This window comes from Leptosomus discolor, chromosome 10 (genome assembly GCF_034619465.1).
Source record: "Leptosomus discolor isolate bLepDis1 chromosome 10, bLepDis1.hap2, whole genome shotgun sequence".
NCBI classification, from domain to species: domain Eukaryota; kingdom Metazoa; phylum Chordata; class Aves; order Leptosomiformes; family Leptosomidae; genus Leptosomus; species Leptosomus discolor.
This window is the reverse complement of record NC_141400.1, coordinates 11,870,349-11,898,303: the sequence shown is the minus strand read 5'-3', so window position 1 is coordinate 11,898,303 and position 27,955 is coordinate 11,870,349. Positions and strand designations below refer to the sequence as shown.

The 27,955-nt window shown below is 64.8% G+C and overlaps 2 protein-coding genes across 4 annotated transcripts; one reads left to right on the top strand and one right to left on the bottom strand.

Moving 5' to 3' along the window:
* Window positions 1-130: 130 nt before the first annotated feature.
* Window positions 131-27,561, bottom strand: RNF44 (ring finger protein 44). 2 transcript variants are annotated; one of them, XM_086470970.1, is made up of 11 exons: window positions 27,552-27,561; window positions 3,301-3,412; window positions 2,680-2,896; window positions 2,008-2,175; window positions 1,710-1,886; window positions 1,344-1,505; window positions 1,141-1,265; window positions 886-973; window positions 618-739; window positions 421-520; window positions 131-193 (listed from the first exon to the last, which is right to left on the bottom strand). In XM_086470970.1, exons 2-11 carry the CDS (start codon window positions 3,405-3,407, stop codon window positions 131-133), a joined length of 1,329 nt encoding a protein of 442 aa, XP_086327096.1. In that variant the 5' UTR covers window positions 3,408-3,412; window positions 27,552-27,561. The 2 variants fall into 2 exon arrangements, with proteins under 2 accessions (XP_086327096.1, XP_086327095.1); XM_086470969.1 differs by lacking the exon at window positions 27,552-27,561 and having other exon boundaries at window positions 3,301-3,476.
* CDHR2 (cadherin related family member 2) lies at window positions 17,488-27,530 on the top strand. 2 transcript variants are annotated; one of them, XM_086471032.1, is made up of 32 exons: window positions 17,488-17,510; window positions 17,988-18,046; window positions 18,465-18,530; window positions 18,622-18,761; window positions 19,031-19,084; window positions 19,326-19,415; window positions 19,961-20,050; window positions 20,373-20,495; window positions 20,573-20,716; window positions 20,857-20,932; window positions 21,108-21,214; window positions 21,294-21,524; window positions 21,616-21,771; window positions 21,998-22,165; window positions 22,437-22,498; window positions 22,592-22,832; window positions 22,933-23,169; window positions 23,448-23,517; window positions 23,605-24,219; window positions 24,485-24,556; window positions 24,859-24,908; window positions 25,017-25,168; window positions 25,381-25,483; window positions 25,566-25,654; window positions 25,877-25,951; window positions 26,070-26,147; window positions 26,226-26,286; window positions 26,406-26,530; window positions 26,692-26,805; window positions 26,972-27,049; window positions 27,156-27,216; window positions 27,414-27,530. In XM_086471032.1, the coding sequence occupies exons 2-32, from the start codon at window positions 18,001-18,003 to the stop codon at window positions 27,528-27,530; spliced, it is 3,891 nt and encodes a 1,296-aa protein (XP_086327158.1). In that variant the 5' UTR covers window positions 17,488-17,510; window positions 17,988-18,000. The 2 variants fall into 2 exon arrangements, with proteins under 2 accessions (XP_086327158.1, XP_086327159.1); XM_086471033.1 differs by lacking the exon at window positions 17,488-17,510 and having other exon boundaries at window positions 18,001-18,046; window positions 27,417-27,530.
* Window positions 27,562-27,955: the final 394 nt, after the last annotated feature.

Here is a 27,955-nt window from a genome sequence, read left to right as displayed (position 1 = left end):
CACATCCAAGGAGAGGCTTTGGGGAGGGGGGGTAAGCGCAGGGTGAGGCCCTAGCAGCGGGCAGCGGCCCCCGCCCCTGGCCCGGCGTCCTCGTCCTCTAGTGAATTGTGCGGCACAGCGCCCGCCAGCCTCAGTCCGCCTCCCGCTGCACCTCCGACGCGTCCGCCCGGCAGATGGGGCACGTGCGGTTTGCCTATGGGCAAGGAGAGACGGGGGCAAGTGAGCGGGCACCCCATGGCCCCGGCTGCACCCAGGACCCCCCCCTACCCCACTGCCAAGGGCTGGAAGCACCACGCAGTGTGCCACATCCAGCCCAGCACGGTGCTCGGCCCCGCTCCCAGCGCATCCTGTGTTGCACAGCACCGAGGCCGCAGCACCCCAAGAAGTGGCTCTGCTCCCCGCAGCGGGCACGGGCAGTACCTTTAACCATTTGTCGACACACTTGGCGTGGAACTCGTGGTTGCAGGGCAGGACGCGGAGAAGCTGCCGGGCCTCAAAGTCGCTGAAGCACACAACGCACCTGGGGGAGGCGACCGTCAGTGCAACCCCGCCGCGCAGCCCCGGCCCCCCACCAGGCACCCCTGCGCCCACCCCGTCTGCGCCCCGGGCTCACTCACAGGGTCTGCTCGGACTGGTGGCTCTCCGGGTTGAAGCGGTAGGACGGGAGATGCTCGATGTCTGCTTTGGTGAGTCCTCGCGGCTTGGCCTCCCCCAGCCGCTCGGCCAGGTTCAGCAGTGCCTGGAGGGAGACGCAGAGTCCGGCTCAGCTTGGCTCGTGCCCCGGCACAGCACCCCTCCACGCTCTCTCCACCCTGGCACAGCGATCCCCAAACCCTCCCCAGCTTCCCCATCCCGTCACCCCACAAGGAAGCAGAGCCGACGCACCTCGTAATTCTCCATCTCCACATCATCCACGTCCAGGTCCAGGCTGATCGTGGGCCCCACGGCCGTCGGCGACACGGGAAGCATTGAGCTGGGGGGTGAAGGACGGGGCAGTCGGCATGGGGCCATAAACCCCACCCTCCACCCTGGCACCCCCAGGGGGGTAGAGCCACCTGTGCCAACACCATGCCACTGTGCCCCCCACCCACGGTGCCACCCCTGCCCCACGCCTCCCGCCGTACCCGCCCCGGTACTCACAGGAAATAGGGCAGGAAGCTCGGGTAGTACGGGGGGGGCGGCGGAGGGGGTGGCGGTGGGGGCAGCGCCTGCTGCAGCCGGTACCGCTGGGTGTTGAGCCGCCGGGGCATCATGTGGGGGTATGGCTGTGGGGAGAGATGGGATGCTTAGAGCCGCGCCAGCCCCATGGCATCCCCCCACCCCTCCCCAAGATGGGGACTCACCACGCCAAATGGCAGTTCTTGGTGCAGCGGGTCGTGGGGGAGGTAATGCAGCGGCACGGAGGGGGACAGCGTGGGAGTGTGGTGGGACGGGGGGTACGTGAAGCCCGCGATGGGGTGCTGCTCCCCTCGCAGGTCCACGTCATTGTCTATCCTCTGCAGAGGCTGTGGGTGAAACAGTTAGGCTGGGAGGGGCATCCCAAATTACACGCCCCTGACATTAGCAGGACAAAGGCACCCTGGCCATCCCACACATCACCCCCACCTCAGACCCACGGGGCCTGGCTGCAGAAGGACAAGGCCCCAAGGTGATCTTTGTTGGGCCACAGGGAGCATCACGTCCCCAGCCCGTACCCCACCCCAACTCACCATGCGCGGGTGCTGGGCTTGGAGAGGTACAAACTGCCCCAGGGGGGCCATGTGGGGCGGCTGGTGAGGGGGCACTGGCGGTGGCGGGGGGTGCAGGATGTAATGGTCGCTGGAGATGATGGGGGGGAATGTCTGGTAGGAGACGGGGAGCTGTTGCATGGCGCATGCCTGGATCAGCTGTGGGGAAAAGAAAAAAAACAGAGGTCAGACACCCACCATGGGCATGGCTGCACCCCTGGCCCCTCCTGCCCAGGCTGTCCCCAGGTGTCCCCTGTGGGTGTTCCCCACCATGACTCACCGGGGGTGGGAGGCAACAGAGCGGGTAGTGCTGTCCACTGAACATCACTGAGCATGCTGGGAGCTGCTGGGTGCTGCACCCAGGGATGTGCTGGCCGGCGTGGATGGGGAAGCCTTGCGTCGTGACGGTGGTAACCGTGTAGGAGAGAGGGACGGGTCCCTGGTGCACCTGGGGACGAGGCACCGAGGGCACAGTCAGGGTACAGCCCTGGCTGACCTGTCCCCATCCTGACAGGGTGGCAGCAGGGCACTGAGCACCTGGCGCTGGGACACAACCGCCTGGCACCTCCCTCCCACTGGTGTGACCAGAGGAGGGGAGCTGAGTGCAGGCTGCAGTTCGAGTGGGGTTTTGGACCCCTCTTTGCTCTCTGTGGACAGACTCGCCCAGCCTCCAACCCACCATGGACGATACGTGACAGCTGTGACATGAACAACCCTCTGCGGGGACTGTCCCCAGCCCCTGAGAGCAGGGACTGCCCTGGGCACACCCAAACTGGCAGGGGGACCCCAGGGTTTAAGTGCTTGGAGGACAAGAGCACTGGCAGCCTCAGGGCTGGGCGGTCCCAGCAGCAAGCCAGAGGGGACCCATGGGACACGTCTTGGGACCACTGCCCCAGACACCAGCCCAGGGCCACCATAAGGTCACCCTTAGGGCTGGGGCTGCAGCACCTACCTGGTCATGCAGATCCACCATGAATGGGTTCTGGTGGGGCGGGTGAGCGGCCGGGTGAAGCATTCGTGGCGGCGTGCTGGGGAGAGCGTAGGCGCGGGGCTCATCTACAGGGACGTGCGGCTGCTGGGGGAAGGCAGGGTGCACCTGGGGCTCATCCTGCCCCAGCAGGGTTGCCAGAGGTCGGTCGCGTCGTCCCCACTGACGCCTGGCAGGGGGGCTGCGGGGCCACCGCAGGAGAGAAACAGAGCAGGAGTGACCCCCGGGCCAGGGGCATCACCGTCCCGGGCAGGGTGGCTGCAAGCGGGTCAGTGCCAGCCCAGCTCTCAGGGCAAGATGCTCAGGGCATCGTGCCAGGCCACCAGGCTCCTTGTCTGGCTGAGGAGCTCCAGAACCGGCTCCTCTGCTCACCCTGCGTGTACCCCACTGCTGCGTCCTCAGCACAAAAGGGACCCCTGCTCCCTGGTGACCCATCAGCCGAGCCAGGCGGATGTGCTTCCCTGCCGCAATCTACCCCCCAAGCCCCCCAGGAGCCGGTGGCTTGCCCCAACAGGAGCGCGGAACCAGCCCCATGTCCCCACACACCGTGGGTGACAGGGCTCTGCACCGCCCTGCGCCCCGTACCTTCGCCGGAGGTGGTCGGGGCTGCTGCAGGGTCCCCCCGAAAAACGGCGCTGGTTAAAAGGGGCAGAGGGTGGCCGCCTATTCACTGCCAGTTCCCATGGTCGCATTGGTGACGTCGGGAGGCGGATGGGCACACCAGACCTCAGGCTCCAGGCAGGGTGAGACACCAGCACCTTGGATCCTGCGAGAAGGACAGCGGGTCACGGCACACCAATCCCTGGGACTGCGTGGGGCCGCAAGAGCCCCGAATCATCCCCGCGCCCCAGGTCTGGGCAGCATCACCCCAGCCCGCTCCCCTGCTGCCTGCTTTGGGAGAGGGAAGGGAGGAGGCGCACGGAGCAAGACTGGGGCAGCTGCTGTGCCCGTGGACAAGCTGGGGGGGCTGCAGCTTGACTGGCTGCTGCCCAGGGCCCCTCCAGGCTGGGAGCCAGGCCACCCCTCCCCTGCCCAGCCCTGCCACCCACACTGCACAAGTGACTCTGAGCCACCCCAGCACCACTGTCCCCCCACAGCTCAGCCTGCTGCTCCCCCGCCATGGGGACAGTAACGCTGATGACTGGATCTCTTGCTGCTTGGGACCTAGACCTGCGCCCACCCCACCTCCCGGGGCTGGATGGGTCCCTGGTGGGGGGAACAGGACAACTAGGAAGAGCCTGCCATCGTCCCCCAGTTACCCAGTTACTATCCCTCCACTGCATGGCCAGAGCCACCCCCTCCATGCAAGACACAGACACAGAATGAGAGAGAAGCACTTGTTTTTGGCACAGAAAAAAGCAAGCTGTGGCTGCAGCAGCATCCCAGGCTGCTCGCCGGCTGACGGGGAGCCTGAACTGCGGTGTGGGGGATTTCCAGCAGGTCGGTGGCCAAGACGGGCTCCAGTGCTGCTCTAGGGGCTGCTCTCTTTTGCTGGGCTCCTGCACGTCCTACTCTGGACTGACGCTGCCACCCCAGTGACAGGCGCAGGGGACTGGCAGGGGACAGCAGGGCTCATGGTCCTGCTCTGGCTCAGTCCGTGCACGTCAACTCCCTGCTGCATACGTGGGGCACAGCTGCACGTCCCCATGGAGGAGGGGGACAGGCACAGGCTGCAGCTGAAGCTGGGCAGGCAGCTCTGCTCCCGACTCCCACAGGCAGGGGGTCAGTGGGAATACAGCCCCGTGCTCTGCCCCATCTCCCCTCCCACACCCAGCCTGGCTGGGTGTCCCCCTGCCAGAGCCCCCCTCCTGCCACACAGTTTGGCCCCCCAGCCCCGGTGAAGCTTGGCACTGTACAGCGGAGACATCTGCGTGCGGGGCTGTGCTTCCCGAGGCTCTGGTTCCCCCAGCCCCAAAAGGGCTTTACCCTGGCACCGTGTGTGTCCAACCCCCCGTCCAACCCCCCCCCGAGCACCCTCCCGGTGCCCAGCAGGCCCCTCTGCCAGCCTCCTTTGGCCTCCACAGCTACAGCCAGCAAGTGGGAGCAGCCACGGCCCTGGCACTGCACCCACATGTCCCCAAATCCCGCTCTCCTGCAGGCTGGTGGTGTGCCCTCCAAAAGAAGCTCCTTCTTCAGCTCTACCTCCTCCTCTTCCTCAACGCCCATGACAGAGGCACACTGGGGCCAGGAAGGGCACCCCGAGCCTGAAGAGCACTGCTCGGCCCCAGGAGGAAGATGAGGGGGGTCTCACCAGCCGGGAGAAGCTGCAGTGTCACGCCTGGGTAACAGGCATCACCAACCATAGCTGGAAGTCACCGGGGTGAGCCCTGTGTCACACACGGGTCTCTTCTTAACCCTCATTCCCATCTACCATACCGTTTTGGAAGCTGAAAGCAAATTTCTCTCTCTGTTTTGAGGGGAAAAAGAAAAAAAAAACCCAGCAAACCCAAAAGCCACAAACTGAGCCCCCCAGCAGCCTGCCTGTGGCTGCCGCCGGGGAAGAGGCAGTGCTCAAGGACGTGGGTTTGCCCCCATGGGTGTTCCATTCTGCTCCCACGCCCCTGCCCGGGTGTCCCACCAGCAGGGCTGGGGTGCAGCGATGGCCCAGGTTTAACCCCCCCCTCCCCGGGAGTCTCCCCGAGGTGTTAGAGCTTCCAGTTCCACACCCACAGCCCCACAGAGGCTCTGCGTGACCCGGCGGGCACCTTCCAGACCAGACACCACAGCGATGGCCTCGGGGACAGGGAGCCCCTCCACAGAAGGATGCTAAAGCCGTGCAGGGGCTCGCCTGTTTGTAGGACCCCCGGAGCAGCGGGGGCTGCCCGGTCTCCCAGCACGGCACCCCGAGGACACGTCCCCCGTAAGCGGGACGTCCTCGACTCGCCGGGGCGGTGGTGGCCGAGGGGCACGGGGCTGGCACGGCTTCCCCCCGGTCCTGCCACAACCAGCACCCCCCCGAGGCACCCATCCTCCCGTCCCACGCAGACACACCCGGCGCCCCCCCTCGCACCCACGGCTGGGAGGCAGCCACCGCCTCGGGCAGGGTCACCGTGACCCCGCGGAGGCCACCGCAGCCCCGGAGCGAAGGGGACTCTGGGCCCCGCAGCCCCTCGGTGGGGCGGGGGGCGAGGCGGCTCCCGGGCCCCGCCGAGAACAAAGTTAGCAGCGCGCCAGCGCTCACGCCCGGTGCCATCTGCTCGGGCAGAGCCGGGCTCCGGGGCTGCCGGGGGAGCCGCCCGCCTCGCCACCGCCTCCCCGAGGGTCCCGCCATCCTGGTGCCACCCGTTGCCGCCTCCGTCCCGGCACCCCGGGATGCCCCGCCGTTCCCACGCCAGCGCCGTCAACTCCCCTGGGAGCGGGGTCACCGCTGGCCCCACCGCACCGGGAGCCCCTTCGGAGGGCCGACCCGCCGACCCCGACCCCAACCCCGAGCCCAGCCCCTGGGGTCTCCGGGACGGCGGCACACGGAGGGGCGAGCGGCACATCCCGGAGCACACCGACGGGTGCAGCACCCCGACGGGACACCCCCACCTTGCAGCACCCCAGTGGGGCACCCCAGCCTGCAGCCCGCCCCCCCGCGGGTGCACCGCCCCGCCGGCAGCCCGCGCCCCCCCGCCGCAGCAGCGGAGCCCCCGCCGGTGCCGGGCCGGGCGCGGAGCTGTGGCTTTAAGAGCGGCCGCTCCGGGGCCATGTGCTCGGCGCCAAACAAAAGCAATAACAAAGGCGGCCGCCGGGCCCCGCCGCCGTCGCCCCGGGCAGGTGCCGCCGGGGGTCCGGGGGGGAGGCCCCCGCCCCGCTCCCGCCCCCTCCCTCCCGCCCGCACCTACCTGCACCGATGGCCTGGGCCGCCGCTCCGGTGCTGCTGCGGCGCCCCCGCCCCCTCCCGCCGCTCTTTGTTCGCCGACGCCGGGCCCGGGCCTGCCCCCCCGCCCGCCCGCCCGCCGCCGGCCGGCCCTCCCTCCCTCCCGCCTCCCGCCCCCCGCCGGGCCGGCCCCCTCCCCGCCGCCGCTGTTTCCGGTGCCTCTTTGTTTTCCGCGGCGCGGAGCGGCGGGGCCGCTGCGGCGGGCCGGGACAGCCACCGCCGGGCCGGGGGGCGTGAAGGGTGCCTGCCCCTTTAAGAACCGGCGGCGGCGGGACGCACCGGACCGAGTCACAACACTCGGAGGCCCCGGGGGCGCGCGCGGCCGGCGGCGGGGGGGGTGTGGGGGGGAAGGGGGGGGGGAGGCGCGGCGCGCGCGCGCCCCACGTGACCAGGCGTGTCACGCTCCGCAGCCATCTTGGAGACGCGGGGCCGGGCCGCCACGCGGGGCAGCACCGCCCCCCCCCCGCCGCCCCGGGGGGCGGTGTCCTAGCAACGGTCTCCACGGAGAGGGGGCCCCTAGCAACGGGGCCCGGGTCCGGGGAGGCGGCCCGGCCGGACCGAGACCCGCTCCCGCCGCGGCACCGTCCGCCCCGCCGTCCTCAGGGGGCCCGGCCCCGGTACCAGCCGCGCCGCCTCACCCCGCCGGGACGGGCACCGCGGGTCCGAGGTGGCACCTTACCTGCGGCTTTGCCCGCCGCTGCCAGCCCACCACCGCGGCTCCCGGCCCACGAGGCCCCAGCCCATCGGGCTGGCAGCTCCGTGACGGACGGCAGCACCGTATGCCCGGGCGTTCCCGGCCAGCCCGCGCCGTGCCGCCATGCTCCTGCTGCCCGGTGGGCGGAAAAGCCCGGGCGAGGGGACAGGCGAAGGCAGGAGCTCGGCTCCCCACCCCGCTCCGGGACGGGAGGATAGAGAAGCTGCTCCCCTCTCGCTCGGCACATCGAGCCCCCGCCTGCACCGACAGCCTGCCCGGCACACGCAGCTCTCCCAGCGCATCTCTGCCCGGGGCAATTTTCCAGGCACCAGAAAAAATAAAAACCCTTTTCGCTACAGAAAAGCCTCCTGCTCTCTCCCCTCGATCAAACAAGGAGCAGGAACTCCTCGGAGCATCTCCCGCAGGGCAGCCGAGCAAGTCGCCCAGCTGGTGGCTAACACCGGGAGCCGCACACCGAGAGGCCGTGCCGCCGGCTCCCCGCACGCCCCCGGCAGCACCGCTCCAACCCTGCGCTCAGGAGAGCGCATCGCAGCGGCTCTGCTGACGGGCAGCTGCTGCAGCCAAGCCAAACTTGCCCGGGTTACAACGCACGCTTAGAAATGCCCAGGTAGGCGAGCGAGCCGGCCGGCAGCCCTGATGTAATACCTATAAACCAGCCCTCCCCTGACAGCTGGGCTTTAAAGTGCTAACAACCAAGGGAGCTAATTAATTTGTAACGTCACCCCTTTTAAAGAAAGCCTCAGATCGGTGGCAATGATTTAACCATTCAGTAGGCTCATCGTTGCGATGAGCACTTGGATTCAGTTGTGCCCTGCGCCCAAGTCCTCCAGGCCACTCTCAAAGCCAGGTCGTTGGCTCTCACCTCGCACAGAAGGAACCACACCAGCCTCCAGGATCCCCTGGGACATGGAGCATCCTGGGACAAGCTCCCTCTGCCACGACTGTCTACAGCACTACAGCCAACTGCAACCGTCCCCACGGTAGGGGACACACGGGACAGGAAAGCAGGAGAGCAGGGCATGGGGCAGACCTATGACGGGGCAGGCCCACATGCACAGAGAAGCACCCTAGGAGAAAACAACCAAGGGACTGAATTGTCAGCGCAGACCTGAAAGACACCCTCAAAGTCTGCTCCACTACAGCCTCTCTGCTCGAAGAGCTGGGGAGCAGACGGAAAAGGAGGAAGACAGCACTCTGCACTTTGACCTTCCCACTATTTGCAGGCAGAGGCAGCACTGCACCTTCACAAGGCTGCCAGGACATGGCCTGATCCCGGGCAAAGCACCGGCAGCAGGCAGAGGCCACAGATGGTGGATATCTGGGCAGACACTCCCTCACGACCTGCTCCAGCATCACCAGTAGCTGTCGATGTCCTCAGGACAGCGTTGGGAGAAGCCATCAGTAGAGCACGGCTCGCCGGTGAGACACTGCTCGTGCTCCCTGCCCAGCCAGGCTGGACAGTTCCCAGGGCCAGCCGTGCCGAGCCTGCCCAGCCAGCTCCCGCGAGCACCGGGCACTGCGCGTCCAGCCGCAGGGTTGGAGCACGTGGAAGCTGCTCAGCCCGCGCCTGCCCCGCGCCATCTCAGGAGCACAGCCACCAACATCACACTGCCCCAGGACCAGGAGCTCTGCCTGGAAGAGCCACGTGAGGAGCCCAAGCAAGGCTGGTCAGTGCTTCTGGGGCAGGACAAGGTGTCCCCAGTCCAGCCACCGACACCTGTGGCACCCCAGGTGAGCGGGACCCCCCGTGCCAGGCAGCAGCCTTAGAAAGCTCTCTACCTGCAGGGGCTGCTCGGGCTGAACCTGGCTGCTTTGCAGCCAATGGGCAGCCCATCCTCTCCCTCACAAGAGCCAGGGGCCAGCAGAACCAAAGCCTCCGCCAGCCCAGGCTCTTTAAGACACCATCTGCTGCCGCAGACGCGCCGCCTCCCTTGCCCCATATATAGGTCAGGTCTGTCACAGGATTAGCCGGGGTGATTCGAATGGTGTGAGTCTCCCACTGGGAATACGCTCTGCCCCATCCTCTCTCCAACATCCAGCATGCCAACGGCTCAGCTCCACTCTCTCCCTGGCCTCTCCCCCAAGATGAGGGAGAGGAAGAGGCCCCAGATCCTTCTCTCCCCTCCCCAGTGCCTGGAAAACAAGTGGGAAGAAACCGGCACCAAACACCCAGAAGCTCTCAAGGCTGGCGGGGAGGGGGGTGGGCGAGCAGCAGGAGTGTCCCTACCCTACCCAAGGCCTGACACAAGCACCAGGGGACATGGAACACCCCAACATCAGCAGCTACCGCAGCATGAAGCGCTCCTCCGCTGGGGAGACGGGGGGGTGAGGAGCTCCCTCCCTGCTCCGCACACTCCGGTGGAGCCGAGTTGGCTGGCAGCGGAGGCAGGACGCCTCTGCCGCGATCACACACCACCCACTCCCACCCCCGGACTGACAGCACTCCCGTCAAACGCCTCCAGCCACACACACGTGGAGGATGCTGACATGAGGAGCGAGTAGCTGCACAGGCAGCGGAACTGATAACGCCCGGTTTCCTGTCGATCTCTCCCACGTGGATTCTCTGATGTCTAATAGCAAGGCTGAGCTGCACTGCAGAGGGAGAACGAGCAGCATCTTCCTCCCCAAGAGCCAGAGCCTGTAGCAAGCCAAGACCTTTGAGACAGCTACCACACCTGACACCTACCACAACTGACACCATCCAGCAAGTTCAAAGCAGGGAGAAGACTCACAAATAAACAGCAAGCTTGCACAAGCCTTCATTTCCTCAGGACAGGGTAAATAATCTGCAGAGATATCTCCACCTTCCTTCGTTTGCCCTAGAAACACCGGCACGACCTGAATAGCATGACCAGAAGGCTGCTGGTGCAGCAGCCAGGTCCGGCTCAGGTACCTCTGTAGCTCAATGGCATCAAGCGGTGGGTCGTGTCCTCCGCTCTCCTGGGTGGACTCTTCTCCCCCGCACAGAAGCACGTTGAACCACGCTCGCCTCTGTCTGTCCTGGCATCCTGCAGCAGCCGGTTCCGCAGCTCAGTTGCACGTGGGTGGGGGGAGAAGGGCGAATGCCACCACGTCCATCCCCAACCTGCTGCCTGGGCACCCTCCCTGGTCTTCCCTTTCCTTCCCACCACGAGACACCATGGTTTGGGACTCCACACTCCTCTGCCCTTCACGTTTTAGTTCTCCTTTCAGACAGCGCTTTCGTAAAGCGGACCCAATCTCTCCTTGCACAGAGCCATCCCAGGGAGCAGGGATTCAGCCCTCCTCCCCATCCCCACACAGCACCCCTGGGAGTCCCCAGCTCACCTGCCGCCTCTCCACAACCGTCCCTCCCAGTCCAGCCCGCTCTCTACACACTATGGACGGCGTTAATCACGTCTGCCAAGCGAGCAGCCGAGGGCAGAAGGCGCTGGGCTCCAGACACCTTCCCCACTGCTCCGCCGGCTGGGCTCAGGCAGAGGGGCAGCGTCTGGTGTCACGGCTCCAGCGAAAGGATACGGGCAGAGCCAGAAGCTGGTGGACAGCAAAGAGCAATTTCGTTAACACTCAGCAAAATGAAGCGTCGCTTGAAAGCGCTAACGACAGTCAGGGAGTTGGGTCGGGTGTTTTGTTTTGCATTTTAAGATGCCTGCAGGGACACTGACAACCTGCAAAGATCATCTTCAGAAAGGAGTTCAGAGAAATTCATGATTTTCAGCAACCATTTACCCTCTTTTATTCTTCATTTAAAATCTGCCAGGAGGCTGCATACAAGATGCACCGAAACGGGCAGTAACCACTGCCCTCAGTGCGAAGGAGGCTTGCTGCAATACCTCCCCAGTACATCACTCAGAGAACCCCACACCAGTGCCTGGGGATGGTTTTAAGAGCAAAAACATGACTTCCAAGCTGACAGCCCCTGTGCACAAAGCGCGACCGTGTGGTGACAACAGAGCAGCCTGGGGCACAGGAGCTGGCTGACCTCTGCTACAGCTCTCGCCGGCAGATTTTTATTGTTCACCGCTTTCCCAAAGCACAGGCATGGAGAGAAAAGCAACGAAGGCACTCGGCTCAAAATGCAAACGCAGCCAGGGAGCCCCACCAGCACAGCAGGGAAAAGACAACCTGCCCGGAGGGGACCGCAGCTCAGTGCTGCCAGGCTGGGGGGAGGAAGGACCAGAGCACAGGCCCTCCCTTCCCAGGGGCGACAGCAAGATATGCTGGAGCCCTGGGTCACCGCGACACAGGCTCACCCAAGAGGAAGCAGCTCCTAACACACAGCACTGCAGGCCAGTCCTCTGCTCTGCGTGGTCAAGCTGAAATCCCTTATCGTGCTTTCCAGGGCAGCAAGGAACTCCCACAGCTATAGCTCCACAGCCAGTGAGGCCAGGTCTCCAGGGAGCAGGCTGCAGCTGGAAAATAATATTCCCAAGGCCTGTCACAAGTGCTGCTTCCCAGGGACGCTGCTCGCCTCGCCCTCTGCCATGCACACAGCAAAGCGGGAAGCCCTCCCAAACCACCCCGCTCCAGAAAACCCAGACATCCCATGTTGGACACGGGTTCCCATGGGCTGCTCGTGCCTTCCAGGAAACAGCTCCTGCCCTGAAAGGCTGAGGACTTGCAGGTGCAAGGGCGAAGGAAAGGATAAGCAACCTGGGGTGGCTCTGCTGCCCAAAGAGTCAGCAGGCTGGCTTCCCCCAGCATCCTTGCGAGCTGACAGCCCAGATCCACGCTGCTCCCTTCCAGAACCGACCTGTCCCACGGAGCCGCACGACATACTCGTGTGGCTCCGTGGCCCCTGGGCCTGGCTCTCCTGGCTACACCAACATCAGAGGGCCTCTGGGAGGGCTCCCCAGCACCAGCAGCTTCCTCAGATATTTTAGCAGCCTCTGGACACATCAGACTGGCACCCTATGGGCTCTGCCTGCCTGGTGGGTACGCAAACCCCTTGGCCAACCATTCACCTACGCAGGGCGTGTGACAAACCATGTTTCTCCAGCTCGCCCCGAGCAGGGAGCCAAGGGATGGTGGGAAAATGCCATGCACCAGCTCCTCAATTCAGAGATGAAAAACCATCCAAGAGCTCCACGCTTTTCTGCCGAAAACCAGTGCCGCGCTGCCCGCCGCCAGCTGCCCAGCCACCACCTCCCCAGCCATGCCCCGCGGCTGGCCTCACGTGATGGTGAAGTGGATGCACACAGTAGGAGTGGCTGTAGTGACAGTGTTACAGCTTGTGTCCGACACACAGCTAAGCCCAGCAAATCCCAGTGCTCTGCAGCTCTCATTTACAAACCCCACACGCTCTGTGCAGGTACAGACTTCAGTGAGAGCTCCACGGCCCCGGGGGAAAAGACACCTGGAGGGAGACAGTCCAGCGAGCACAAGGCTCCCAAACTCTCCAATATCCACCAGTGCGAGGACAGGCCCACACCAAGCCCCAGCGACAAGGACAGCTCTTACACCAGCCCCTGTTCAGGCTGGGAGCCCACACCCCCAGGACCAGCCCCGTTGCTATTTCAACACGGATACTCCCACCGGGGAAGCAGGGACACCTGGCAGGACAAGCAGAACTTCGCCCATCCTGCTCTGAGTGACTTCACTCCCTGTCATTGCCCCGGGGTGGCAGGACTTCGCTGGCTCTGCAGACACCTGGAAGAAGTGCTGCAAGCTGAACCCTGGGCCTTACCTGCTGGCTGTTATTTCATTCCTCTAACAGGTCCATAAAACAGGGATAATTAAATCTCCCCTAAACTCTCTTCCATTTAAAATAAAAATCTATAGTCCCCATTTCATTAGCTGGCTCTGGGTTTTACAGCTTGATCAATTCCCCTCACAGAGCCCCGGTCCCAGGCAGGCAGACGCAAACACACAGCGGGCAGCTTCCACGGTGTAAATCAATGGGGATTCGCAAAGTCTCCTCTCCCCGTTCTCTGTTCCTCGCTCACCAAAGGGGAGCCGCACAGCACAGCAGGTAGGGACGGCACGTTTCACCGCTCAAGGGAACATCACTGCCGTGCACGGCTTCAGAGGTCACATCTAGCACCTGGCAAGAGCGGAGGCAGCAGCGATACTCCCCCTCCAGTGAAGGGAGAGCCCAGCACAAGGTCCCAAAAACACAGCCACGACCCTGAAGGTGTGTCAGCCCACCACGCAGGTGGGGAGACGCCTCTCTGCTCGCTCCAAGGCGAAGAGGGACAAGGCTCAGGTGGCGTCAGAGCCCTCCGCAAGCATCAACTGGGAACCAAGAGCAGCCGCCGCCGCTCTGACCTCCCCGCGCACGAAGCGGAAGAGGCTCCTCGCAGAGCCCCGGGCGCACAGGCTCACCGTTTCCTGCCCTTCCCGGTCCTCCGCTGCTGCCCTGCCACATGCCGCCTTCCCCCCACCAGCATGCCAGGCCAGGGGCTGGAGCAGCTGGGTCTCCAGATGGCTCTCACCACCCCTGCAAGCCTCTCCCTCCACTGCAGTGGGGAGCTACCGGCTCCTGGCAGCAGACGGAGGGACCACAGCAGCAGTAAGACCTGCACAGGCGACGGAGGGGCAGAGTGCCTGCCTGCTCATGGAGTGGGGATCAGCACCCCAGGCAGCCCTTGCCCCGGGCCAGCGGCCAGGTGCCACCCAGCACCCATCACATCATTTCCCTCTGCTCCAGACACGCATCCCTCCCTCTCACCTTTGCTCAGCCAGAAAGCAGCAAGCAAGATGCCACAGTCCTTGTCCTGCTGGTGCAGGACAGGCCACAGAAGCAGCCCCGAGGGGAAGGGCTGGGACCCCGGCCCCAGCGAGCTCTGCCCTGGCCACACAATGCCGGCAACAGATGGACCACACCACCTGGGCCTGACCCTGATCTCCAGCAACCCACCTGCGGGCAGGCCAGCATGCTGGTACCTGCAGGTGACATCAGGGCAGGTCGCTGGGACACAGGAATAGCCACATGTCAGAGTACCTGGCTCCAAGCAAGGCTGAGGGGGGACACAAAGCCCCGCCACCCCACCAGAACTCCCTACACGGGGGGTGACACCAGAGCCTCCCGAACACACTCAGGTGGCTCCCACCACATCTCCCATGCGGATACCTGCCCCGGCTCCACTGGCACCGCTGCCCGAACGGAGGGGCATGAAGGGGGTGCAGAGGGGCCCCAGTTCACCTGCTAAACCAAACCCACTGCCTGAGGGGCGTGACACCACAGAGTGTGGCCCCCGCCGCCCGGCCAGCCTCAAAGCAAACACCCAAAGGTGACAAACAAAGGCACCCGGCAGGCACTCCGCATTAGCAGTATTTTTAGACACCGCTATGGAGCCGGCCTTATTATTTTCATTGCAACGTGCATAATTACCCACCATGCACCGCAGTGACATCAGACGCAGCCTGCTCCCCTCCGACAGCCGGCGAGGCCGGCGCCCGCTCCTCCTCCCGGTGCTCCTGGCCTCGGGGACCGACCTGCCTGCCCGGGGCTCTGCCCTGCTCATCTCCCCAGGACATGGCCCCACCAATGCGCATGGGGGTCCTGGGGAGTGGGAGCTGGCAGCAGAGCAGAAAGGGGTGCAGGTGGTAGAGGGACTGAGCGAGGTGGTGACACAGGATGGCGAGGAGGCGAGCATGGAGACAAGCTGCAGAGCTGCAGACACGCGTGGCCAGCTGTGCCAGGGCACCGGGCCGGGGCAGAGCTCTGGCCGAGATGCCAATGCAAAACCGAGCCACGCTCGTGGGAAGAGGGGCTGTCCCCACATGGAGGGACAGCACCCGCCTGGCCGCAGGCTGGCCGCGGGGCTCAACTCCTGCCCAGGAAAGTCCTGGAGCACATCCCAGCTGCCCACAACCCGGTCCCACGCGTCCTCTGCGGGACTGGGCTGCCCCAGGCCCCGCACGCAGCCAGCACACACACCGCGGGGTCAGGGGCTCGGCCTGTCCCACGGCCCCGAGTGCCACCGCCCCCTCCTTTGGGGCTTATTTGTTTCCTACCTCTTCCCCATTTACAACTTTCTGAAGAGTTTTACCGCTTCCCCTCCCATCCCCCCTCACACGGCGGGGGCTGACCCCGAGTCGGGCCCTGCTCACCGAGCCCGGGTCAGGCAGCGGGGCCCAGGGGCTCCGGCAGCGGCGGACGGAGCACCCCGTGGTTCCAGCGGGGACACAACCAGCCTCGGCAGGAGCCACCGACTCACGCCCGGCCGGGGACGCGGGAGCCCCCCGAGAAGGGGCTTATGGCCGGGGCAGGGTCGGGGCAGCCCCCGCTCTGCCGGCGAGGCTCCGAGGGGCGGCAAGGCTCCGGCCCCGCCGCCCTGCCCGGTGCCCCAGGCAGCCCCTGCCGCAGCCCTCCCCTATCCCCGAGGGGCTCCCCAAGAACCGGGGGCTCCTCCCCCCGGCGTGCCCCGGTGCCCCGGGCCCTGCTGCCCTTTACGGCCGCCTCCCCCGAACCCCGGTGCCCCACGCAGTCACCCGCCCCTTGCACCAGGCCCTGCGCTCGGCCCCGGCCGCGCTGCGTCGGGCCCCCGCCTACCCCGGCCATCCGCCCCCTCCAAGCCACCGCGCACCAGGCCCGGCCCGGCCGCCGCCCGCCGCGCACCGGGCCCCGCTCGCTCCGTCGCACCGAGCTTCGCCGGCCCGTGCATCCGCCCCCCTCGCACCGGGCCCGGCCTGCGCCCTGCACAGGCTCTGCCTGCCGCCCTCCCCGATGCACCGGGGCCGCCCTCCCCGATGCACCGGGGCCGCCCTCCCCGCCCACCTGCACCGGCTCTACCTACCTCCTTCCCCACGCCCCAGGCCCTGCCCGCCGCCTTTTCCCGGTGCACCGGGCCCGGTGCACCGGCCCTGCCCCGCGCAGCCCGGGCCCGCGGCCGTCGCCGCGCCCCGTACCTACCGGAGGCGCGCCCCCGGCGCTCACGGGCCGCTCGGTGCCTGTCCCGGCCCTGCCCGCCGCTCAGCCCGCTCGCATGGCGCGGCGGCCGGGCCCGCCGGGCTCGGTGTCCGTCCCGGTGCCGCTCTCGCTCCGGCCTCGGCCCGGCCTCAGCCCCGCCTCATGGCGCCCCCGCGTCCTCCGCCCCGATGGAACAGGCCGCGCCGCCCCCCCGCGCCGCGCCGATGGGCGCGTCCGCCACCCTTCCGCCGTACTGCGCCCAAGAGCGGCGCCGCCGAAACCGCACGGCGGGCGGCTGCGGCCGTAATGCTCCGAGTGGCAGCGCACCCCAACGCCGGCCCGAGGGTGCGCTGGGAAAGATGTCCCGGGCCAGCCCCTTAGGAGGTGTGGGGGTGTCCTGGGACAGCCGGGGCAGTGTGCAGAGGGGTGTCCAGCACCAGCCCCGGAGGGCTCAAGGAGTTCATCCCGGGCCAGCCCTGGGGGGCTCCAGGGGTACACGCAGGCAGCCCATGGGGTGTCTCTGTGGGGATGTCCTGGGGCAGCCTTCACTGGAGGGGTTTGCTGGAGGGTCGTCCCAGGCTGGGCCCCTGTGGCCTCTTCTCTGGGAGCTCCCTGACCCTCGTGTGGGGTGAGATGGGGACTTCGGAGCAAGCTGGGTGTCTGGGGGACCCCAGATTTTCTCAGACATCCAGACCCCAGGGTTTTTTCCCAGGGAATAGGGGTGAAGGAGTCCAGGGCCATTGAGGCAGCAGTCCCACAGGCCCAGGGCTGACTGTGGTCCCCCCTCCCCGCCCCACCACCTCCCAGCCCTGTTCTGCCTGAGCAGAGCTGCACAATCCACCCTTGTCCCCAGCGGGTCCAAAGTAGGTCAGGGAGGCTGGGCCGAGCCCTCGGGGAGGGGAGCGGGTGGCAGGGGGGTGCAGAGGGCCCCAGGCACCCGCCCCAGTAGCCGCACGACTGGGTTGGTGCCCACCCCCTGTCCTGGTGGGACCTCGGTGTCCCCAGCCCAGGGGATGCAGGCAATTCCCCAGGACCTCTCTGGTCTCCCGGGGTGGTTTGGGATCCCTCTGCATCCCCACAGGCTTTGCATCCCTCCTGGGAGCCGGAGTCCCATGGGTGCAGGTTGGCGTGGCTGAATCCTGGGGGACAGCACCCAGCATGGGGATCTGGGGGGCTGGGGTTGGGGAGCGAGCATGGGGCTGGGCTGGGTGGGAGCTGGGGGATGAGCACAAGGAATAAGGAAGATGAGAGAGGGATGTCTCACCCCTTAATTGCAGTTAATAATTGATGAACTTGTTTACTTCAGGAGGCAAAGGTCTCTGGCAGTGCCAGGGTGTGAGCACAGAGCAGCCTGCCCGGCAGCATCCCCAGCGACACAGCCGCAGGTAAGGGATGTCAGCCCCGCTCCGGTCCCCACGGGCACTGCGGTCCATGGCGGGGGGAGGCAGGGGTGTCTCTAGGCTGTGGGGCTGCCCGCAGGCCGTGGCACAAGGAGGGGGGCACCACGGCGGTGTCACGGACTGCTCTTGGGCTCCAAGCACTGCTTAGAGTGGCCCTGTTGGGCCTGAGTGATGGAGCCTCCAGCCGTGCCCAGGAGAGGCTCTTGGGGTCCCCAAGCATCCCCACAGTCTCCAGCACCTGGAGGCTAACTCTGTCCCCCCATGCCATGTCCCCAAGGAGCCTGTGCCCGGCGGTGAGGCATGGAGTCTGGTGCTTGCTCACCAGCCCAGCTCAGCAGAGGGAACTGTCCCCACCAGAGCCCCTTCTGCCCCAGTAGCTGCTCCCCAGGAAGGATTTGGGGTGTCTGGTGGGAGCAGGCAGCTGTCAGCCCCAGGCGCTTGTTCTCTGGTGTGTGCCCACAGGCTCGCTGGAAGGATGGCATGGCACTTGCTGGTGCTGCTCCCCTTCCTCCTGACGGCAGGTAAGGACTTTGCTCAGCGACTGGCACGGGCGGGTGGGAGGCGTTGGAGGTGCTTTCAGCCCCCAACTCTTGTTCCAAATTCCCTGAGGGCAGTTGGGACCCCAAAACCAGCTGTCCATCCTGTTGGCACCTTGGAGATCCAACAGCAACCTTGCTGCCCCAGGGCAAGGTAGAGCAGGCAGGGGGCTGGGCAGTGGGCATAGCATCCAGCATGGGTGCTGCAGCTGGAGGACTAGTATGGTCCAGATGTGGGAGGTGTGGGATGAGCTCGAGGAAGGTGAGGGGTGGTGGGTTCCCCTGCCTCCCCTGGAGATCCAAACCACAGCTGGGAGCTGGGTAGGTGCTGTGGGGCACAGGGGTGCAGGGTGCACGCAGAGCCCTGTGCGATGGTGGTGCTCAGCACGCCTCCTCCTTGTAGTTTCAGGCAACACAGCCCCCTTCTTCAACATGACCTTTGTCTACGTGCCTGAGGACCTGGAGTTGGGTGAGTGGGGCAGACTTGGGGAGTCCCCGGCGTACAGGAGGAGCAGCTGGGGGGTGCCCCAGGCAGGGGCTGATGCTGTCCATGTCCGCAGGCCAGCAAGCTTTCCAGCTGACGGCTATTGACATAGACGGGGACCCACTCACCTACAGCATCAGTGGGCCAGAGGCCTTCTACTTCTCTGTTGATGCCCAGACAGGCAATGTGATGCTGAGGAACTCCTTGGACCGCGAGGTGATGGCAGAGACCAGGGCAGATGTCCCTGCCTGAGCTGATGGGTCTGGGGTGACAGGGACAGAGGGCAGAGCCATGATTCCCGTGGGAGAGCTGATCATGGCAGTACTGTGGGTCATTCTCTGGCCCCAAAGCCTGACTCCAGGGGACAGAGCCATCTAAGAGGAGCATCCCACCCGGAGGTGGTGGGTGGGAGGGCGTTGGGGCTCAGCCATCCGAGGGCTGAGCTCCACCTGGCCCTGACCAAGTCCTGCTTTGTGTCCCCTCAGCTCCAGCCCAAGCTCACCATCACCGTCGAGGTGTCTGATGGGGTGAATGATGCGGTGAGTGCCAGGACATGGGCTGGATGGCTGCAGAGGGGAATGGGGATGGGGAGGGGAGCAGGGCCTCAGCATGGCTGTGGACGAGGCTCAGTGGGGAAGGGTGCTGGAGGTAGTCTTTGCCCAGGGGCTGACAATGCTAGCTGGCTCCGAGGAGGGGTGGGCACAGAGTGCCAGAACTGCACCCAGCTCTGCCGGGCACCATCTCCCACACTCATCCTGTGCCCTCCCTGACACCCGGTAGGTCTCCAGAAAACTGCCGATCATCGTGGAGGACCGTAACGACAATGCCCCGGTCTTCCAGCACCTGCCGTACGAAACCTCCATCCCTGAGGTACTTCCCCAGGACCTCCTGGCCCTCGTGGGCAGCAGGGCAGGGGTGCTGGGTGGCTCCTGTGGCATGGGTGTGCGGTGACAGTGTGCCTGGGCGTGGGGTGATGGTGCAGCCGGCACGGCTGACCTGGGAGTGCTCCGTGTCAGGCAGCTCCTGACGGGTGCCTCTGTGCCAGTCTGAGGCGCTGGCATGCGGCTGGGACTCTGCCCTTGTGATGAGTTTCCAGTCAGGGAGTGTCCAAGCTGTCACTCAGCCCACAACAGGGTGAGGCCAGATCAGGGTGCAGACAGGGTGTGGGGCTGACCCTGATGCCCCTCCGGCAGTCCCTGGGCTGGGGTGCAGCCCTTGCTCCCAGGGAAGGTGACAGGGGGGGTTCTGGCCTCTGCTCGGTGTGAGCAAAGGCAGCAGCTCATCCCCGCGTGGCCCACGGCACTGGGCATCCTCTGGAGCCCTGCAGGGTCAGAGGAGGGCTGGCAGGGGCTGGGCCCAGCATCACCCCCACTGCTCTCCTGGGTGATGCCACCACCATCCCTCTGTGTGCCCAGAACATGGAACTCGGCAGCATCATCTACACCGTGTTTGCCTACGACAGCGACACTGGGAATGCCTCCAAAGTCAGCTACCGCATCGAGGAGGTGAGCAGAGAGCGCTGCAGAGCGGGGCATGCCATACCCCAAACCCACCCCTGAGCCACCCCCTGTGGGGCAGGGGTGCTGGGGGATCCAGCCAGGGGCAGCCCCGTGGCTCTGACGGAGCAGGGGTACGTGTTGGGTCAGGAGGGCTGGCTCTGCACCCACTGTGCAGCAAGGTGCTCAACAGTTGCAAGCTGGGGACAAGCCAGCAGCTAGAGGATCCCCACAGCCTGTAGCCAAGTCTGGAAGAAGGGTTGAGCCCCAATCTCTGCTGGGGCACCTCTGCTGCCTGCCTTGGTGACACAGGGTGATGTCCCTTGCTCAGGTGATCCCAGACAGCACAAAGAATCACTGGCTCTTCTACATCCTGTCCAACGGGAGCGTGGTGCTCAATGGCTCGCTGGACTATGCCAAGAACACCTTCTACCAGCTCAAGATCCTTGCGGAGGTGGGGGCCAGCTGGGCCGGGGGTGCTGGGCTGCCAGGTAAGGGGGCTGAGGGACTAATGGGTGCTCTGCTCCCTAGGACGGTGGGGGGTTGCTGCACAACGTGTTGACCTTCCAGCAGAGCTCCACCTACCTGTCCCTGACGATCCGCGACCTGCCCAACCTGGGCCCACGGTTCCTCAACGAGCCCTATTCCGGCTCTGTGCCTGAGAACTGCGCCCCGGTAAGGAGCCCACCTGCCTCAGCAGCACGTCCCTACCCCTGGCCCTCCCTGGGGGCTCTGACGCCCCACGGTGTCTGGGCCACCAGGCATTAGGGCAGCTGCAGATGTCAGGTCCTGCCCTGATGGCCATGTCCCTGCAGGGCACTGCTGTGCTGACTGTCACCGCCATGGACAGAGACACGGGGGTGAATGATGAAATCTCCTACAACATCACCAGTGAGTGATGGGGCAGGGTGGGATGGGCAGGGGGGGTGATCAGACAGCAAGGGGCACCACGGGGACTGTTTCTGGGCTCCTGGGCACTGCCAGCCTGCCCTGCTGGCAGAGAGAGGGCCAGGCCTCCTGTGTTTCCCAGTGGCTGTAGCTGATTCCTGCTGTCTCGTTGCCCTAGTTGCCAGCTCCCCCTTTGCTATCAATGCCACGACGGGCACCATCACTGTGAGTGGGCTCCTGGACCGTGAGCAGCTGCCAAGCGAGGAGGTGCTGCTGGAAGTCACGGTGAGTAGGAGGCAGCAAGGGGAACCCCATCCTTTTCCTCTCCCCAGGCCCCTCTGACCTGCTGTCTCCTCTTGCCCAGGCATCTGAGGTGAACCTGGACATTCATGGCGAGGTGGCCCAGGCCAGCACCCTGGTGACAGTCATGGTGACAGATGTCAATGACAACAAGCCCCAGTTCTACCACTGCTCCCTCTCCACCTGCAACTTCTCCACCAGTGCCCAGAACAACTTCTGGGGCGAAATCATAGAGCACTCCTCCTCCAGACTGCCTGTGTCCAACCTCAGCATCACTGCCCACGACCCAGACAAGGTGGGCGCCTGTCCAAGGGGCTGGGCCGGGGTGCAGGTGCCTGTCCTTGCTGCACCACCCACCCTCACTCCTCTGTGTCTCTCCCTGGCAGAGCATCAACAGCAGTTTTGAGCTGTACCTGCAGGGTCCAAATTCCAACGCCTTCACTGTCTCCCCCACAAAGATCATTGGCACAGGGGAGGTCCAGCTCCTGGTGAAAGACCCGTCCTCTGTGGACTACGAGATAAGCCATGTCATGGTGGTGCAGGTGGGACCCATGGGGCTGGCTCGCTGTGGGGACAGTCCCTGCTCCCTGCATATGCCAGGGCACAGCGGGGACACAGCCCTTCTCCTGCAGTGTTCAAAAGCCAAAGCAGAACATGGCTGTGCCCTGCCAGCTTGTTTGGTGCAGGGATGCTGGGCTGGAGCACGACAGGTCTCTTCCTCATGTTTGGGGACCCATGTAAGACACCTTCCCTTTCTCTGTCCTGCAGATTGTTGCCAATGACACAGGGAACCCCACAGACTGCTGCTCCACAGCCACTGTGACCATCAGCCTCATTGACAGCAACGACCACATCCCTGAGTTCCCCCAGAGCACCTACAACCTGAGCGTGATGGAGAACAGCCCTGCTGGCACCATCGTCTCCCCAAACATCACGGTCAGGCGCTCAGCATGGAGTGGGCACCCCTTATGTCCCCCAAAGCAGGGCACTGGGCACATCTGGCACTGCTAGTGCAGCTTGTGTTGAGGTCATTGGTCTCTCCATGCATTCAGAAAGGAGACAGTGCCAGTGGGCACACAGGGTATGGGACCCTGTGCCCAACAGGGCCATGTTTTTGGGGTGCTCACTGCCAGCAGCCAGTGCCCCAGGCTCATCACTGCTCTAGGGGCTGAGGCACATTGACCAGATGCCTCCTTCTCTCTTTTAGGCCTACGACCGGGACAGTGGCATCCTGGGCCAGATCACCTACCAGCTGCTCCCAGAGAGCATGTACGTAGGGGCATGGCCAGCCACAACCAGGGCATCGTCCTGGGAAGGGGGCTCCAGTCCCGAACCCCAGTGACAGTTCCATATGTGCCATAGCCGTAATATCTTCATGGTCAACGCCACGACTGGAGCAGTGCTCGTTCAGAACGGGAGCTTGCTGGACCGGGAGACTCGCTCTATCTACTATGCCAACCTCCAGGCCAAGGATGGGGACAACCTGGTGGGCACCACGGTGCTGGAGATCACCGTGCTGGATGACAATGACATGGCACCCATCATCACTGGCTCTTACTTCATCTCTGTGGAAGAGGGGCAAAATGTCAGCACGCAGATCCAGGTATGCCCGAACGGAGGGGATGACAGGGGGCTGTGAGAGGGGAGCAGGGACTGTCTCCGAGGTGTCGCCACCCTGACCTTTCAACCTCTGACCTTTTCAGGCCATTGACAACGACGAGCCTGGCAACCCCAACAGCAAACTGGGCTTCAAGATCTTGCCGGGACCGTTCAGCAACAGCTTCACCATCGACGTGACCACAGGCGAGATGCACAGCAAGGAGCCACTGGACCGCGAGGCCTTGGAAGATGAGCGGGGGCAGATGGTGGTGGGAGTGGAGGTGTACGACCACGGCGTGCCACAGCTCAGCACCTCGGTGAACGTCACCATCACTGTGGGGGTGAGCCCTGTGCGCAAGTGGGGACACGCTGGGGCAGGCCAGGACTTGGAGCTGGGATGGATGGGCAGGGAGGGGATGTGGGATCCCTGGCTGTGGCAGGGGCACCGTGTGCCCAGACTCTCTGTGAGGGCAGAGGGAATAGTTGATGGAGGGAGGCAGGAGAGGGCTTGTGTGCCTCCTGCCTGCGGGCAGGCAGGTGTCCACACTCCTGTCCCCAGCCTGTTGTGGGGGACCCTGATTCCTGGAGCTGCTACAGCCATGGGCTTTGTCTCCTGCAGGACATGAACGACAATGCACCCATGTTCCTCAACCAGTCCTATAAGTTCTCAGTCTTTGAAGACTCTCCAGGTAGAAGTTGCGTGGCCAGGCGTGTGGGACCAGCTGTGTCCCGGCGTCAGTGCCCGCTGGCCACTGAGTGTCTGTCTCCACCTGCAGGGTCCCTCGTGGGTGAGGTGGAGGCCACAGATGCCGACCGGACAGAGATCAATTCCCGCATTTCCTTCCTACTTCAGAGGGGTGGTGGTTCCAGCAACTTCTTGATCCGCTCGTCCCACCTGGGGCCAGGGCACTACAGTGGGCAGCTGTCTGTGGACCCCGACACATCCCTGGACTATGACACCCTGCAGCAGAAGTTCTTCTCTTTGGTGGTGCTGGCAGAGAACACAGCTGCAGACAATGTGGGGGACACTGCCAATGCCTCAGTGGTGGTCCACATCCTAGACATCAATGACGAGCCCCCCACCTTCCTGCCTAACTCGCTACGGGACGTGAACGTGAGCGAGAATGGCACACAGCAGGGTCTGGTCCACACGCTGGTCGCCTCTGATCCAGACACCAACCACTCGCTGGTCTTCTGGGAGCTGGCAGTTGCCTGCTTCAAGGGGGCTCGCAGCGCCGGGGAGGTGTGCTGGGACTGGTTCATACTGGCACCCAACGGCTCAGTGCTGGTGAACAGCTTGGACATCGACTATGAGCTGTGCGACACGGTGGTGCTCACGCTGCGGGCTGAAGACCTGTACACTGAGAGGGGCAACCGCTACAGCCAGAACGGTATGGCACCCACTGCCCGCTCCTTCCACTGCCACCAGGCATGGGGGGAGGTGGGACCTGCCTCTCCCACCTCTCAGGAGGAGCTGTGGGGAGCAGGGCAGGAGCCGGGTGGCTTGGTGATGGAGGGTGGGTGTCCGCAGCTCTCTTGGTCCCTGCCACAGGGACCTGAGCCTGCTGGGAGGATGGGACTCCCAGGGGAAGCAGAGGAGGGTGCTGCAGGGCCACTCTGTTGGTGACCAGAGCTCTGCTTTTGGGGCATTTGCAGAAACCCTGAGGATCCTCATCATCGATGTGAATGACAACACACCGCTCTTCCTGCCCATCTTGGAAACCTTTGGTGAGCAGCTGAGGCTAGTGCGTCCGGCGGGCTCCTCTCTGCACCCACCCATGCTCTGCCCTGCTCCCCGGCAGCGGGGACCTTCTGACAGCCAGAGCAGGGCTGTGAGAGGTGCAGGGGCCAGGCTGGGGTTTCTCGAGGCTTTCCATGAAGGCTGTGAGAGGTGCAGGGGCCAGGCTGGGGTTTCTCGAGGCTTTCCATGAAGGCTGTGAGGCTGAGGGCAGCAGGGGGATGCTCGGAGCTCTGCTGAGCCCCGGGGCTGTGCAGGCTGAGCATCACCGCGCGCTCTCTGTCCCTGGCAGTGGTTGTCCCTGAAATCTCTTCTGAGAACCTGCAAGTGGCTACCGTGAAGGTGAGGAGCTGTGTGTCTGTCAGTCTGTGGAGCCAAGCTCGCCTGTCCCCATCGTAGGCAGGCGGTGGCCGTTCCCGTCCATGCTCCTGTCATGCTTTGTCCCTGCAGGCCACAGATGCTGACTCGGGGCTGAGGGGAACCATCACCTTCTCCATTGTCAGTGTGGTGCTCGTGCAGGACAACGGGGTCAGCCAGCCCTTCGAGAAGCTTTTCAAGGTGGTGACAACGCCCGAGCAGGACAGCTACGTCGGGAGCATCCTGTGAGGCCATGGGTCTGCGCCCGGGTGGGGGGAACATGGCTCAGCTCCTGCCTGCTGCAAGGCAGACGTGCAGCCAGGGCCAGCACAGGATGGCAAGGGTACAAAGCCATCCTGGGGTCCTGCCCTGGGCTTGGTGGCAGGGCGGAATTTGGGGGATGGAAGTGCCCTCCCAAGGATGGCCCATGGGATCACCGATGCCCCCATCCTTGCAGGGTGGACAGCAACCTTGATGTCTCGCTGAAGGGGCAGTACCAGCTGACAGTGGAGGCTCGGGATGGCGAGGCACCGGTGCACACAGCACAGACTGTGCTGAATGTGAGAGTCACCCCCATCCCCCTCCGTCTGGGGACACCCCGTGTCCTGCCCAGCCCTGCTCACCCCTGCTCTCCCTGTGCAGATCTTCGCAGTAGATCAGAGCTACCGTGTTCGCCTCCTGTTCGTGGCAACGGTGGATGAAGTCCAAAGTAACTCCGAAAAAATCAAATTGTAAGGGGTGCCAGGCTGGGGGAGTGGTGCATGGCTGTGCAGCGGGGAACACAAGCATGCAGGCCAGGACCCGCTGACCGTGTCTCCCAGACTGTGAAGGGGACCAAGGCAGGCAGGTCCTCACCAGAGCTGGAGACTGCAGCGGGTCCTGCGGCTTCCCCTGCCCATGAGGGGAGTGGCAGGACCCCCGGCCCAGCCTCTCTCCACCCCTCCTGTTCCTAGGGCCCTGACCACCGCCACCAAGGCAGGGGTCTACGTAGCGGCCATCCGAAGAGTGGAGGAAACCCGTGCCTCCCAGTGAGTGGGGCCATGCAGGTGGTGGGGAAGGGGACATGGCGGTGGCATCAGAGGGGGTCATCCTGGGGCAGGGCACTGTGCCCTGCACCCCGCTTACCCCATCTCTTTGACCCCACAGGGTGGAAGCCAAGTCGGCGATGGAGGTGTACTTCGTGTACAGCAATGGCACCGCCCTGGACGTCAACCAGCTGAGCGTGTGCGTGCCGGGGCGGGGGCTGCACAGGCACTGCCGTGCGCCCGGCCCACCCGCTCACACCTCCGCTTTCCTCGGCAGGCTCATACAGTCCGACCCGCTGGTCCTGGCTGAGCTGGTGAACCTGGGCCTGGCCGTCATCGTGAGTGGGGCCGGGCAAGGGGCACAGCGAGAGGCCATCAGCCCCACGTGTGGCTGCTGGGCGGGGGGGGGGGGTGGTCCGCTGGCCGGGGCTGTGCCCTCACCCTTGCTCTGCGCCAGGGCCCCGGGGAGGTGGTGAAGCCCACCAGGGAGACAGAGCTGATCGGCATCATCGCAGGGCTGGCGGCCTTCCTGCTCATCTTCATCCTCATCATGACCCTGGTCTTAGTTCTCACCACCAAGAGGTACCACACTGCCCGCGCCCCCTCCTGCCTCCCCCCACTGCCGCCATCCTCACCAGTACCCCCAGACCCATCCCTACCCTCCATCCCACTCCTGCCCCTGCCATCCCACAGCCGGGCTCTCCCCCTGGCCCTCTCACCCACCCCGTCCCTGGGCTTTGCAGCTACAAGAGGAAGCTGAGTGCGATGAAGGCACTGAAGGTGGCCACAACGTTCGGCCCTGCCATAGCACAGCAGGGAGCCGGCATCCCTGGAACCAACCAGTACAATGCAGAGGGGTGAGTGGGGGTCCCCACAGCAGGAGGGAAGAGCCCAGGCATGTCCCCGCACCCAGGGGCTGCAGGGCTTGCTGTCGCACCCCTCCTGCCTGGGGCACACGGCTGCCCCGGGCCGACCCACCAGCCCCGTGGGACAGTCACTCACCTGCCACCCATCCCTGGCCAGGGCCAACCCCATGCTGAACCTCTCGCTCGATCCCTCGCACGACCTGGGCTTCCACGAGGACTCCAACTCTGTGGCCAGGTGAGATCTGCAGGCAGGTCCCAAAGGCCACAGGGCCATCACCCTTCATCCCCACTTCACCAGTGCCCGGGCCCTCTTCTACCCTCCCACCCTCCACTCTCCACAGCATGAATTCCCTGGATGAAAACACTGTAAATGCACCCGGGGACAACAATGTCGAGGCTGAGGTGAGTGTGGAAAGAGCTGCTCGTGCCCAGCAGGGAGTCCTGCCACTGCACTCCATGTCCCCTCCTCTCTGCTGTGGTCCCCAGGCTCCTGGACCCCACATGTCTCTCCCTCTCCATCCCCTTGACAGCCCCCAGCCCCTGGGGTGTCCCTGTCCCCCATGTCTGCCCCCATCCTCTTTGACCATGCTCTCCTGCAGCAGGGCAAAATGCAGCAGACAGACCCCACTGACAAGGAGGCGCTGGTGGCTGCCCTAAACCTGAAGCCCACCAAAGTAGCGTACATCAACACCACCTTCACCACCACGGACTTGTGAGTGGGCGCGCAGGGTGCAGCAGGGCCGGAGCGGGACTCGGGCAGCTGCTTTGGTGATGTTGTGTTCAGAGGCTGGCAATAAACCTCTCCCACAGGGGTTACGGTGTCCTGTGGCCATCAGTCCGTCTGCCTAGGGGGGCTCAGCCAGCTTGGGGTCCTCTCTCCCAGCATGAGGCACTGGTTTCGGGCCAGACTGGTGCCACAGGGGAGGTGAGTGCCACTGTGGGGCTCAGCCTGGCTTCTCATCCCCAGGACCCTGGGCTGCCCCACTGTCCCCGCTCAGCCCCACAGGAGGGAGGTGCAGGCAGCCCCGTGCAAAGGTTTGTGCAAGGTTTTATTACCCAACATCCACGTTGACAGGTTGGTCCTCCCGCCCCCTTCCTCCCTCCCACCCCCAAAAAAAGAAACAAAGAGGAAAAAAAGAAG